The following is a 13,651-nucleotide window of genomic DNA, read 5'->3' as shown; positions in this document are numbered from 1 at the left end:
CAAGGCTGTAAAAGATATCCCCATGTTTCAATTTAGTTAGTGTCTACTTTAATTTGCCCTCGTGATCTTCACAGGTGTCTTGTGGAACCTTTAGCCTCTGCCTGGCTGCCTGAAACCCCGCCCACCAATAAAACTTGAAAAACAAAAATGAAAAAAAATAAGCGTTAACTTCAGGTGGCAGCAGTGATTACAGAGGGCTGCTGAAGACAACACTAGTCAAAACAAAATTCTAGAAACAAAATTTCATCTTGAAACCAATTCAAATGTAACAGGCAAACAGAACTTCAATAAATTAAAAGTACTAAACTGAGTTGCAAGAAATTATATTTACGATCACTTACAGTTTAAATTACACTTGTTTAAGGAACAGGAAAAATAATAGATTAAGGTTTATCTATTTACATAAGGCATGTGGTGGAGGGAAAAAAACTCAGAGCATTTACTTTATTAAAAGTAGAAATACCACAAGAAAAAAGCTCCATTGAGCAAAAGTTCTGCACTGCAAAACATGCAAGCACAAAAATGAAAAATTTATGTATTTTTTAAACAGATTCCTCTTTGTGTTATATAATTTCAAGCGTTGTTAATGCATTAATGTATTTTAATGTTGTGGCAGGTCAAGGTGGAGCCAATAAATAATATATACACACAAACACACACATGCATTTCATATATAATCCATTTTGTATGTAACATCTTGATTTGAAAACTAACTACAGTATAGAAGTCATGTAGTGGTGTAAAACGTACATTTACCACCGAAAGGTAGTGTATTGCGCAACTCAAGTTGGACCTTTTCCATAAATGTTTATACAATCAATTAAAACTTGCTTGAATAGTTTAGTTTATAACAAAGCCCTGTTTTATAAATGTGTATACACTTCAGTTTGTATGTAAAAAAACCCCAAGTAACTACAGCCAATTGTACTTAAATACAGTACTTGAGTGCACTTTTCCTTTTTACCACTGGTCTACATTCATTTGCCTCATTAACATTTAAATAACACTTGTTAAAAATTCAGAATTTGAGAAAGTTTTATTTGTACAACATTTAACTAAACTAAAAGTTAGGTAGTAAGACTTTTGTAAAATCACTTTTCTGGGAACAAAGTAATTGCATCTGGTCAAGCAGTGTTGATGTACATAGTACTCATTATAGGGCCTACTACACTGGGAATAAACCTTGATTCAAATTCTAACATGCACAGCGACCTCATCTTTACCTTGGACACCAATTCAGACGCATTAGAGAATCCCAATCGAATTTGCTAAAAACACCTTTAGATCCCAAACATAAGAAAAACCACAACAAAGCTGGTCAAATGTTAGAAGAACAGTTTAATCATACATAGTCACAATTCTGCTTCCAAAAATGAGTTTGTTTTCTTCATCTAACATCTGGAAATGTACATAAGGCCACCTGAAAATGTACATGACTTTGACAGTGTGACAAAACTCATATGTTCATATTTATATAATTGACAATATTTTACATTGCGTTTGCTTACAAGGTAGTAGCTGTTTCCAAAATACAGCACTCTTCTGTACAAAAATAATTCTTGTCATATCCTGTGAAGTTTCCATGGTAGCAGAGAGGACTAAATGCAGCCTCAGTTTTAGTAGAGTGTTTTTCTTCTTTTTAAACTGTCACACATCAGAAAGACTAACAGTGGATGTTACAGCTCTGGTACAAATAGAGGCTGGCCTTTCCCATAGCGGATTAAAAACGGAAAACAACAAAAAAAAAACATGCCAGATTGTGAAGCCATAAAGTTTCTCTTTAAAATAACACTTGATCAAATAAAACTGTATACATTATATTCAAGGGGAAAGGAGTGATGAATATACACACACATCAAAATGCACATTTTTGCCTTTTCTCCCCAAAAAGTGTAAAAGACATCCCATTTACAGCATAAACGTTTACAAATGTACAACTGTACAGACGAAATAAAAGCATCACTACAAATTTAGAGCAAGGCCTGTCAAACACCACGACTAGACTTTTTTTTTTTCCTCAGTTAAACTAATAATCTTACACTTATTAACTGCACATATACTACATGTATTCTACAATTATTCATATGAAGCAAAGAAGCCATCACTACGAGCATTACAGGTGAATTGTATAGCTTTCAATGGCCCCACCAGCCTCCACCAATGCACTTGCATACCCATCCAAATGAAAAGATGAAACTTTAAAAAAAACAAAAAAAAAACAAAAACAGAACCATTTAAAAAAAAAGGTTCTTTCAGCATCCCTTTCTTCAACATATCCCAGTGGTTCTAGTTAATTTCACCTCAGATGTACAAAGCTGGGATAAGCTCCATTTCTCAACACTTTTTTTGGACTACTCTGAACTTCAGGTGGTGGGGGTCCCATCATTGCTGCAAGCCCCCTACCCAAAAGCAACAATTTACTCATACATAAAGATGCTATACATCGCTAAACTACTTCTACGCAAGAGATGATTATTCAGTACATAAAGATACCTTTTTCTAGGGCAGTGTTCATCTCAAACTACAAGACAGATAAGATGTTACACAAAACATGATAAAGAAAAAAAATCATTCCAAGGATTAAAACCTGTCACAGCATGCCAACACATAGCCCACTCCCGCCCCAGTAGCCCCACAAAAAGCCCCCCCCCTCCCCCCCACTACGGTCATTTCATGTTAAGATTATACGAGGTGATACGCCCGCTGTACAACCAAACCTCATTGCTCTGCTTCTATAAGTTAATGGTAGCTTTTATCTTGCATACCCCCCCCCCCCCCCGCCTGGATGAGGGAAAGACGGCAAAAAATATATATATATATATATATGCGCTCAGGTGGATACAGCAGCTCAGGTTGGTCAGTCTGTAATATTTAGTACCGAAAAATCAGGCAGACACGCTGCTGGGGTAAATGCATGCCCTCGATCAGCCTGGGAAAGGAGGCAAGAAAAAGCCACCAATGGAAAACATTACTCTAGACTAAAGCACCAATCCTCAAAGCCAAGCTCGCAAACCGGTCTTAAAGACCTCTGGGTGACTGTGGTGTGACACACACATAGTACTCATCTGCGGACAGAGGGGTTTATATCCATCCATACTATGTAGTGCTATTTGAAAACTAATCCATTAGCTGCTTTGGCATGGGTAAACACTTTTTACTGTGCATGGGATAATATACAAATATAGTATTCAATTGCCTAGACTTAATTAGAACAGCTGACATAATAAGTCTGGTTACAAAAACAAATGGAATTGTTTTTTTAAAAGGATTACTCTGTTTAGCCTTATAAAAATCACTTGCTGGTGTTAATTGTAGGAATTGTAAATTTCAGCAAATGTGTATGTTTTTTTTTTTTCTACAGAGAATTTACAAGGTAAAAAACTAAATGTACAAGATAATATGAAAACCAGTCAAATACATCAATTACATCATTAACAATGGGTTTGTGCTTTACCCAGGGAAAAAAAAAAAAATCATTCTGCTGACTGTATGTCCGCTGGGGGCCACGCTGGGGACCTGCACCAGGGGTGGCAGAGTGGCAGGGATCAGTTGTCACAGCGTTCTTAGGTGAAGTTGACTTGTCCTTTTCTTGCCTTGTGTTTTTTTGGTAATTCCCCCAAAAATGGCATGACAGAGGGTGTCAAAGGCTAACCCCTAGGACTAAGGAGTATCTCTCACAGAACAGGGGGGTTTGGGGCTCCTACTCCTCCACTTCTTCAGGGGACCCAGGATGTCAGCATGACTACATGAGGCCATTAGTGGGACCACCGATGGGACCCAGTTCAGAACCGCTCTTCATGTAGTACTTTTCTAGCTTGGCCAGAATGTGCTTTCCGTAAGTGTACTTGCGTAAAGTGGCAATGTGAGGCCGGATCTGAAAGAGAGCGCAAAGGTCAGCAAATTCAAAGTAGAGCTGAAATGATTAATCCGTTAATTTAATAATTGATCAACAATTTTGAAAATCAATGAAAGCCATATTGGAAGCAGCAAACCCAAAATATTTACTGGTTCCAGCTCCTAAAATGTGACTCTTCACTGGTTCTTAGTTTTCTATGATAGTAAATTCAATAATTTTAGGTTTTGGACATTTGAACTCGTCACCATGGCCTCTTGAGATGATCATTTCTTTAGTTTTCTTACATTTTATAGACCAAACACTGACCAAATCAAGAAAATTACTGGCAATCAATGACAACAAGTATTAGCTGCAGTCCAAAATCGGTGTGGTTTAATCTTAAAGAGTCAACTAATTTGCACCAAGTCAAAAACACATCCAATAAGAAGAGAAGCAAGAAACTCATTTTTTGCAAAACATGTTTTCCACAACTATATTAGAATGACAAAATGTTTCAATGTATGTACCAAGTGGAACAAATTGGTCAACGTCAAGTCATTACTGTTTTCTGATTATATTAGAGGTCAAGCTGTAATCATTGGTATTTGTTACGCTGCATTTATGGAGAAACAAGCGTTCGTTTGTTCTCACTTTTCCTCACTTTGTTCAAATAACATGAATTCCCTGCACCCTTGAGTGCATATAGGCCCCCTCGTTCCATATCCGAGATCACGCAAATGTAGCAGTTAACCAACCTTGTGCATGATGATTTTACGCTGGGCAGGTTCGGCCATGTCAATCATTCTTTGGACAACATAGTTGGCATACTGGTCCTTCATCATGGTGTACAGTGCGCTGTGGGGCCCGTCTTTCTGGCAGCACACTTCATCTATCAGCAGAGCTCTCTCTGCACGCGAAGAGTGGATCACACACTTCTCCACAACATTACTGGGGTAGGAGAGAAAAGCTTCTATTACACACATACAAATTCACAACTGAGCTGCTAAAGGAGTTACAGCACTGGCCAGTCAGTGGATGCTTTTTATTTTTCCATTTGGAAGGCTGAACGTTTGAATCACTTTCTTTTTACGTCCATATTGTATTTGTTACCCATTATAATACAAGGCCTGTTGGGCTGATGTTTACATATGATGGAGCAGTGAGTACCTGAAGAGGTCACAATACCAACACTAAAAGTCTCTAGTTGGTCTAACCTTTCTGACGTCTGTGTTAGAATCAAGATTTATTGATAGCATTTCCCCTCTTCAGGATGCTTCAGAGCAGACCAAACAGTTGCATAAAGCCATGTGATCCATGTTCATTAAATGTTTGCATTTCATGAAGCGTTAAGTTATTTCTGTTTTATAACATGATATAGTAGCAGATCATTCAACAAGCTCTTTATTATTCTTGCAAATCAAAAATTCCAATAAAAATTTTTCTCATTAATCTCTGCCTCTACATCAACATATTTCTTACCTTGCAAATTTGTGTTGGCTGAGCACAAGAACCTTTCCGCGAACCTCTGCGACTATCTTGCTCTTATCTTCTGGTCTGCCGTGCTCCAAAACATGCTGAATGACGTAGTTACCATACTGATCCTGCAGGAGGCAGTGGAGGTGTGAGCTCAAGGTAAATAGTCATTTCAATATTGATTAATCACGTAATCGGTGCAACACCCTTTACCAATTGATACGCATGCACTACCTTATACCATGGTCTTAATTGGTGTGAGAATCATGCATCTCTACAATGATAGGTAGACGAATGAGTGACACCCGCATTTGTAGTCTTACAAATACCCTTACGTCATCACTGCGGAAGGTCAGACAAAACAGATGCTGCTGGTTTGGAGTGATGCTGACCAAACAACACAACCAATAGCATCTTTGCCCCTTCAGAAATGGGTGATAGACAGTTATGGGTGTAATTTTAGCGTGACAAGAACTCACCTGGCCAAGCAACAAATAACACCACTCTGACTTGATGTTGTAAAAGTAGTAATTTGTTGGGTTGGTAAGGCAATCTCCACCTTTATTTTGAAAGTATTTGCCTTCAAATCAATTTCCTGTCAATCTGTTTTTAAGTAGAATCTGTATTATTTTGCTCTTGGATTTAAGAGGCGGAGGAAGCGATTCTAAACCAAAATATGTCTATCAAATTCATCTTCTCAGTCTGCTAGCTGTCCATTATGTGTGTGTGCGCGAGTGCGTGCGCACGCGGGATGTGGATCGTTAATTTTTATTGATAATGATACCCTTATTGAGATTGCTTAACGATCCAATTCTTTATCGATACTTTAGGTTACTATTATTTGGTGACGGTTATTTGGTAAAGACCAGACCCAAAGGACATGAGGTAGGCCTGCACGGTATGAGGAATGAAAATTTTCTCTCTATATCTATATGGTTTATCCATCTGAATATATAGAATGAAATCTGACGTCATTGATGTGAAATGTGACACTGTTAGTGAATCAGCAAAAAGTGTCCAACGTCCGCAATTTTGAGCAATGAAGAGATTATAAAGACACTGGCGAATGCATGTATTAGCCAAAATACTGGAAACCACATCCAGTACCGTTCTCCTGATTTAGAGATGTATTCTCTTTTATCGTGGAAGACCAAATGCAGGAAACCTCCCAGGCCAGGCAGTTCACGTTTATCAGGCAAACTGAAATACGCCTTTAACCTCACAGGTGCCCCCCCACAGCAACCCCTATATACAATCTTCGTATGTCCACCCAAAAGGGCTCAGGCAGTAACTTTTAAAGAGTAAGATCCTGTGTTTAACCAGAAATAGCTGTTATATCGCTCTCTTTAAAGCCACCGAACTCCATTGACAAAAAATGTTTCCGCTGCCAGGTTATTTTTTCTGTGACTTTGGTGTTTAAAAGATTAGTTCGGATGTGAACTAACTTAAGCTGTTGTGGGGGCACCTGTGAGGTTGAAGGCTTGTTTGCCTGATAAATGGGAACTACCTGGCCTGGGAGGTTTCCTGCATTCGATCTTCCACGATGAAAGAGAATAAATTATTTCATCAGGAGAACTACTGGATATGGTTCCCAGTATTATGGCTTGTACATGCATTTGCTAGTGTGTTTGTAATCTCTTCAATGCTCCAAATAGCTGACACTAGATTTCTTACTTATTTGCTCATAGTGTTACAATTACATCCATACGGATTAATCACATCAAAAACACAAGATGGCGCCAGTGCCTTAATGACATCAGATGATGATTTCATTCCATATATATTTGATAGATATGATAACATTTAATACTGAGATGACATATGACTTGTGATAAATAAACATAATATTGAAGTGCTCATAGCTGCCTGGTTGTTTTTAAATTAATTATAGGATTAGAATGTAATATTTTAAATACAGCTAAATATTGTTTCTAGAGCAGCAACATTAATGTTTACAACAGCAAAGTCGCCGTATTGTCAATTTGACAATACTGAGTGACGTTTAGAAATCAGTCTGTATCAGTCCCTCCTCTTCATCTCTGCTGTTAGTCACTGCCTGCAGGTAAGGTTACCTGATGGAAGGAGGAGCGGCTGATTTGTCTCAGCCAGAAGCTTAGTATTTAACAATTTTTAAGACTACAGACCAGTCTATGCTCCAGAGAGACAGCTTTCTATTAGCTTGTTTGTAACATTTGGCTAATTGCCTAGCTAACGTTAGCTGTGCTTGTATAGGACACACAGGATGAGAGACTGAGAGACTGACAGAGCAGTTTAAAATGAACCCTTGCTACATGTTTACCTTAAGACAGGTGTACTGATAAAGTATTGTCTTTTTACTCGAAGGTTTTATTGCATATAACGAGCGCCACTGTCGGCAACTCGAGTAGTTTGGAGCCAACTTAACTTCACCACAGCAATTTTTGTCATGGTGTTTGATTTCTTCAGAATCGCTTAATGCACCCTTAAGGCCAAATACTCAAGGTAAAGTTAAAAGGGATTTTTTAACTACTTATGAACCCTTTAGTTGTTCAAATAGTTTCAAACTCTCAGGAAGCTTCTAACAATTAGTGAAATCAAGATTTAAAAAAAAACAAATAGAAAAACAGATTGATCAGGAGATGCTGTTGGCAAAAGAGGGATCATGAGACAGCAGGGAAGCGCGTGCCTTGTGAATCCTCTGTGGCATAAAGCAAGAGTGGTGAGGGAGGTGAGAGAAAGGCGGCTCAGTGGGTTAGGAAAAGGCCTGTAAAAGTTGGAAGTTGGAGAACAATCTAAGTGTTAAATTAGATTCTTAAGAAAAGATAAAAAAGGGAAAGAGGAAGGGAGCACGGGGACATCCGCGAGAGAGAGGCAAATTGCTCTGACCTTGAACAGTGCATCACGGGACACTGTATAATATGTTTTGGGTGTCATCTCCAATGATACGCCTTGATATTTCTAGATGGAATAAGTGAGGGGGGGCAGGGTGGATGTTTAAATAATCACATATGTCAGATGTAATGACAGGTAACAGTATAATTACATTCATCCTTACACTTTACACTTAGCAGACCACAACTACACAGGAACAATGAAAATATGAAATGCTCAAAACATGATGGACATGTGCACATACGATACAAGCACACATCTCAACAACAATCAGTCAAAACACAAATCTACAAAATGACATCTGCAAACACTGTGGGCTTAGAAATGAAGACGGATGTGCTCACCTGGCCCAGCTGTTCAGAGTGCTGATGCAGCTCTTCCAGGATGGGAAGAGTCTGCTCCTGGGTGCAGTGCTCCAAAATCCTTTGGATGACTCTGCAGCCATACGGGTGTGTAGAAAGCACAAACACCTGTGAAATGAAGTAAAAAAATAAGAGCAGATCAATATACAAGTAGATTCGCAAATTCACACAGTTTTGCATAACTACAATATTAAAGCTAGGGTTGGGCCGATAGTCGATGCCATCGTCCGTTGGCGATGGCTGACAGACATCACAACGTTGAGCTGGCATTGTGACTGCAGGTTTTAATGACCACGAACATTCTTATTGTTTTTAAGTGGCCTATGCTTTGCACCTGCCTCGGAATTCTCTTCTACCCACACTAAACCCCCCCCGCCCCATTTGTTCCTTATTAATTTTACATTCTTGCATTTAAATTACACAACGCCGTTGGTCAAAGCAAACAGGGGACATTTGGATTTGTAATTAGGTATTTTAAATATTTTACATTTCCACCAACTTAAAATGTAGATGAAGGGGAATGAATGGTAATAAAAATACTAATAATCCCACCTGTCCCTGGAAGGCATCAATAATGAACTGTAGGGCCTGGGGCTGAACACATTCAATACACTTCTGCACCACATGGTTTCCATTCTGGTCCTTCACACACTTCAACACGTGACCATCCAGCTCACGGACAATGTCGCTCTGAAGTAACAAAATTGTAACCATATTAAAATGTGTCAGGATTGACCTTTATAAGACAAGGTTAACAAAATTGTCAGTAAAAAGAAGTGAAATCTCACTTACAATTACCTGCTGGTCTGAGGAAATGGACTCCAGGGCTTTTTGAATGACCCTGCATCCATACATCTGCAAAGCCAGGGGAAGGACGTGCCCACGGATACGTGTTGCCAAAGCAAGCTTCTGGTCTGCACTTCCAAACTGCACAAGACATAAAAACAAATTCTATTTTGCACATATGCTACACACGTCTCTATTCTAGATAATATTGTGTTTACTGAAATGACACCTAGATAAACTTTCAGTCCCAACCTCAAAGAACTTTTGGATCACATAGTTCCCAAAAACATCAGTCATCAGTTGGTATGCTGCTTGCAGAATCTCTCCAAACACCATCTGCCTCTCAGCAGGAGTAGCCCTCTCAAGCTTCTGCTGGATAAATCTAGACAGACAAAATTGGAACAAAAAGTGGAGATGGAAAATAAAGATATTAGATTGATACACCAACACACTGTACTTCGTGTTTTAAGGTTTACAGTTAGAATTTCTAAATAAAGCAGTATTTTTAAGCTAGAGCAAGCATATCTTAGACACCTGGATCCATGCTGGTCTTGAGAGAACTCCACCATGTGTCCTGGCAGGTCACGGAGTTGGAGGTTTGGGAAGCGGTTGTTCCTAAAGTCTTCTAGTAGGCGGCTGCGTCCGGACGGCATGACATCAGAACGACTGTAGCGGGGCCTAGATGGAGGGAACAGCTGGCTGCTGGAATTGAAGAGACTGGATGTCCCGCCGGCGCTCCGGTACTTGGCCTCAGCTCCAGGTGCTGCAGAAATGTAACGCCCGCTGCCATTCGTCAGGCCACCTAGGATTACAGAATGACCGGATACTGTTGTAGTGGTGGCAGCTGTTGACCATAAACAAAAAAGGTGAAACAGTGTACACTTTATCACGAAAGACAAATTTCAGAAAAATATTGAAGTACAATTAAATATTAGGGCTGAACGATTGTTTTCAAATCAAAATTGTGATTTGAAAGAACGTGATTAGCTAATCGTGAAGACAGCGATTAAAATGTAGGTTAATTATCCCCCCCCACGTCGTTCAGCCCTATGAAATTTTAAAAAACACAGCAGCAAAAGGTTAGGACTTCATAGTTACCTTCAAAATAATTTACCAATGAACACTTAATACAACTGGGTGTAAAATGCCCTCCTTAAAAATCAACTAAAATTCAAAATGAATCATTCACTATTCACAGGAATAGCAGGCTTACCGAGGTGAAGGCTGGAAGAAGATCCATGAGAGGAGGGCAGAGAGGGTGGAGGAGTGAGTGGGGAGTGACCTGGTGTGAGGCCAATGGGACTGGGTGAAGAGGAGTAACCCAGGCTGTTGTAAAAGGGCTGGCCGATGGGAGTTAAACTGCTGCCACCACGTTTATATAGATCAGAACTCGCCAACAGGGAGTCCCTGCGAGATACGCTGCTACTGGTAGAGCTGGATACTGGGAGGAAAAACAAAAAGAGAACCAGTGTAAGACAACAGACTCCTAAAAATTAACTGTTTCTTTAATCCCGCATGTTGCGGAGTCACTGACCAGAAGAACCAAAGCCTCCAAGAGCAGAGCCCAGGCCTACGCCAAGGGAGCCACCAGTACTGCTGAAGCCCAGGGAGGAGCTTGGTGGTGCAGCAGAGGTGTGTGAGAAAAGGGAGCTGCTCTGAGACGTGTTAGGGACTGATCCAGAGCCGTAAAATGAGCTGGAGGGAAGGCCGCTGTTTTGTGGGGGAGCCTGCTGCTGCGGTGGCTGGGGTTGAGGTTGAGGCATGGAGCGGTACAGCCCGTTGGCGGGAGGACCAGACATGTTGTTACCGGAGCCAGATGCTGATACCGCAGCTGCTGGTGGAGAGAGAGAGAGAAAGGGAAGTGTAGGGGGTAAAATGAGAGGTTGGGAATGGTCTTGAGTGATCAAGAACAGGGAGAACTGGAGCCCCATATTGAAAAATGATGTGGAACAGGTGGACTGGTACTTACCAGCTTGTGCTGCTGCAGGGTTGATGAGGAGAGGGGTCTGGACTAGACGGACTGGCCCACCTAGACCAGTTCGGGCACCAGGGCCCATCACCAGGGCCCAAGTCTGGTCATAATAGGCCGCAGGGGCCAAGACCTGATAACCTGAAAAGATGAAAATGAGACAGTTATATTAGTGCACACAAAACATTTTAAAGTCACTCAGCTAAAGCCAGCATTTTATATACTACAACATTTAAAAAAAGACAAACAAAAAAAACCAGTTCAAATGACAACAGCAAGCAGTGAAGATAAATGTGTTTGGCTGTTAGTATCTTTGGCTAAATAAAGTGGGCTACCAACCAGACATTCCTGCATACGCCAATGCAGGGTTTGCTGCAGCTGCTGCCGCTAGAGATTCCTGCTGACTCTGTTGGCCTTGCCCAGGTGTAAGAGGTCGCTGGTTGGATCCTGTGCGCATCACCTGGGTGAGAAGGTTAAGATACTGTCTGCATTGAAAGCTTACAAAAGTTCCTGAAAAGTTGGTTTCAGATCTAGTCTAAAATATTCTATAGAAATACTTCATTTCTATAGAATATTTTAGACTAAATAGGGAAGAATCAGTGTTAAAGTTCAGCTAATCCGTTTTATCAGGACTGTATGTGTGGTGCCTAGCAACATAAACAAATGACCTACAACGGTCATCACATATTGATTCAAACATTTTTCAAATCTGATTGGTGCACAGAAGATATGACATCACCTTTTTCAATGTGAGCCACACCCACTTTAACCCAAGGACAGAAAAGTACATAAATTCCTCATAAAAAAAAAAGAAAATACTAGAAAAATATTTAAACACCTAAGCAAGAGGCACCACTAACCAAACACTGCCATGAAGACCAAGGGACTCTCCAAACAAGTAAGGGACAATGTTGTAGAGAAGAACAAGTCAGGGTTAGGTTATTTATAAAAAAATAAATAAAATAAAAAAAATCTAAGGTACGCAGCAAGTAGGCTACCTAATTTTACTGAATGTAAAAATGTCACCACAGAGTACGTAGGCCTTCTTGCTCTGGCCTTTGCTCTGCATGAAGAGAAGGCTGAAACATGTAGAGCGAGGGTATGGACTCGCCGTACATGGGTACATGAGATTTTGTGGTTGAGGAAATACCTCGGCGAGGAGGCAAATCATTTCATTCAAGAGCCGAGATGGCTTGGTAAGGTGCTGTCCCGCTCATCCTGGACTGTGATTGGATGGCTTGGTAAAAAGTGACAAGCGCTGCCTTTTTCCTAAAATTGAACTAGGGCTGGGCAATATGGCCAAAAAGTTATATCCCGGTACTGCTAAGCAGAATTCCGGTATAAAACATTTATTAGCATTTTCTGCTAAGCGGACAGGTGGGTTTAGTGGGCATGTTTTTACTGATTTTAGTAACTTACCTCACCGTTTTAATTATACTTCATTCTCCATCTTAAGTATCACTCACTTATTAAATTCACCTTCTGATCTCTTTACACTCACAGACCTAACATACCACTGCTGCACACAGCCATTACCAGTAACAGCTCAACACACCTCGACTTGGTTTGGCTGTCCTCCGTTTTCCAATGTAGATAGTACCCAGAGATAGCGCCCCTCAATATAGCTGGTCGTCATAGCGACACCACACACACACCTGCCGCGACATAATGTTCAATGCGACACACAAAACAGCGGTCTCTTGATTTAAGTTAAAACGTTTCAACATTACTCAGAATGTAAAGACAGATAAGACGGAAGTGATTAAAAAATAAATAAAAAAAAAAAAGTACCTGGTAGCGGGTTCAAGTACCACAACTTTTACACAATGGAAAACCAAAAAAAAGGCGAGGCAAGGCAAGCTGGTAATGTGCAGTGGAAAAGGGGCTTCACCGTCTCTCTCCCTGTCTGTCCGCTTCGGTGACTTTCTCCATCAGTAGTAGGCTAGACTGTATAAAGTCAGCGAAAAAAAACAGAACGCATCTTCTGGACTTTTCCTCCCGTGATTACATTCACAGCAGCAGCTGAGCTGCATGTTGAGGAGGCGTGTGGACGACATAGCCTTTCAAAACAAAACCAACATGGTAGCTAACTAATAACATCTGACTGGTGTGTTCACTGTCCTTTTACCTGGTCCACTCTTGTAAAATATCCACCGTGTTGCGACTTGTAACGTAATCACGGTGTTTCTCTGTTAAATGCTACAATGTGTCGCCTAACCTGGGCAGCCCACCGATGTAAAGTGTATATGTGGGAAACACTGACTGAACCGTTGCTTTTCTTTTTACAAGCCAAGTCTTTAACAGCGTTGGCCAGCGTTGTGTCTCCCCCCCCCCCCCCCCCCCCCCCCCCCGACC

General features: G+C 40.5%; 1 protein-coding gene and 1 long non-coding RNA gene across 14 annotated transcripts in view; one reads left to right on the top strand and one right to left on the bottom strand.

Annotated features, from left to right (window-relative positions):
- Positions 1 to 1,318: 1,318 nt before the first annotated feature.
- pum2 (pumilio RNA-binding family member 2) overlaps positions 1,319 to 13,651 on the bottom strand; it is a 26,130-nt gene continuing 13,797 nt past the window's right edge. For 4 of the 13 annotated variants that reach the window (XM_046060642.1, XM_046060632.1, XM_046060635.1 and 1 more), the window contains exons 11-23: positions 11,636 to 11,756; positions 11,297 to 11,437; positions 10,862 to 11,161; positions 10,541 to 10,768; positions 9,862 to 10,171; positions 9,580 to 9,709; positions 9,334 to 9,468; positions 9,094 to 9,231; positions 8,524 to 8,649; positions 8,174 to 8,245; positions 5,315 to 5,436; positions 4,591 to 4,783; positions 1,319 to 3,874 (exon numbers count right to left, since the gene is read on the bottom strand). In XM_046060642.1, coding sequence (XP_045916598.1) covers positions 3,743 to 3,874; positions 4,591 to 4,783; positions 5,315 to 5,436; positions 8,174 to 8,245; positions 8,524 to 8,649; positions 9,094 to 9,231; positions 9,334 to 9,468; positions 9,580 to 9,709; positions 9,862 to 10,171; positions 10,541 to 10,768; positions 10,862 to 11,161; positions 11,297 to 11,437; positions 11,636 to 11,756 — 2,148 coding nt within the window. In that variant the 3' untranslated portion in view covers positions 1,319 to 3,742. The remainder of the gene's footprint in view (positions 3,875 to 4,590; positions 4,784 to 5,314; positions 5,437 to 8,173; positions 8,246 to 8,523; positions 8,650 to 9,093; positions 9,232 to 9,333; positions 9,469 to 9,579; positions 9,710 to 9,861; positions 10,172 to 10,540; positions 10,769 to 10,861; positions 11,162 to 11,296; positions 11,438 to 11,635; positions 11,757 to 13,651) is intronic. The other 9 variants (XM_046060638.1, XM_046060637.1, XM_046060639.1 and 6 more) reach the window with 9 other exon arrangements.
- The window catches only part of LOC123977725, a 4,507-nt gene continuing 2,937 nt past the window's right edge, over positions 12,082 to 13,651 (top strand). Inside the window, exon 1 of the long non-coding RNA XR_006826744.1 lies at positions 12,082 to 12,194. This is a non-coding gene — a long non-coding RNA (uncharacterized LOC123977725). The remainder of the gene's footprint in view (positions 12,195 to 13,651) is intronic.

The sequence above is a fragment of the Micropterus dolomieu genome, linkage group LG10 (assembly GCF_021292245.1).
Source record: "Micropterus dolomieu isolate WLL.071019.BEF.003 ecotype Adirondacks linkage group LG10, ASM2129224v1, whole genome shotgun sequence".
Classification (NCBI taxonomy): Eukaryota; Metazoa; Chordata; class Actinopteri; order Centrarchiformes; family Centrarchidae; genus Micropterus; species Micropterus dolomieu.
Note: the sequence above shows the minus strand (reverse complement) of the source record. Positions and strands in the feature narration are given on the sequence as shown.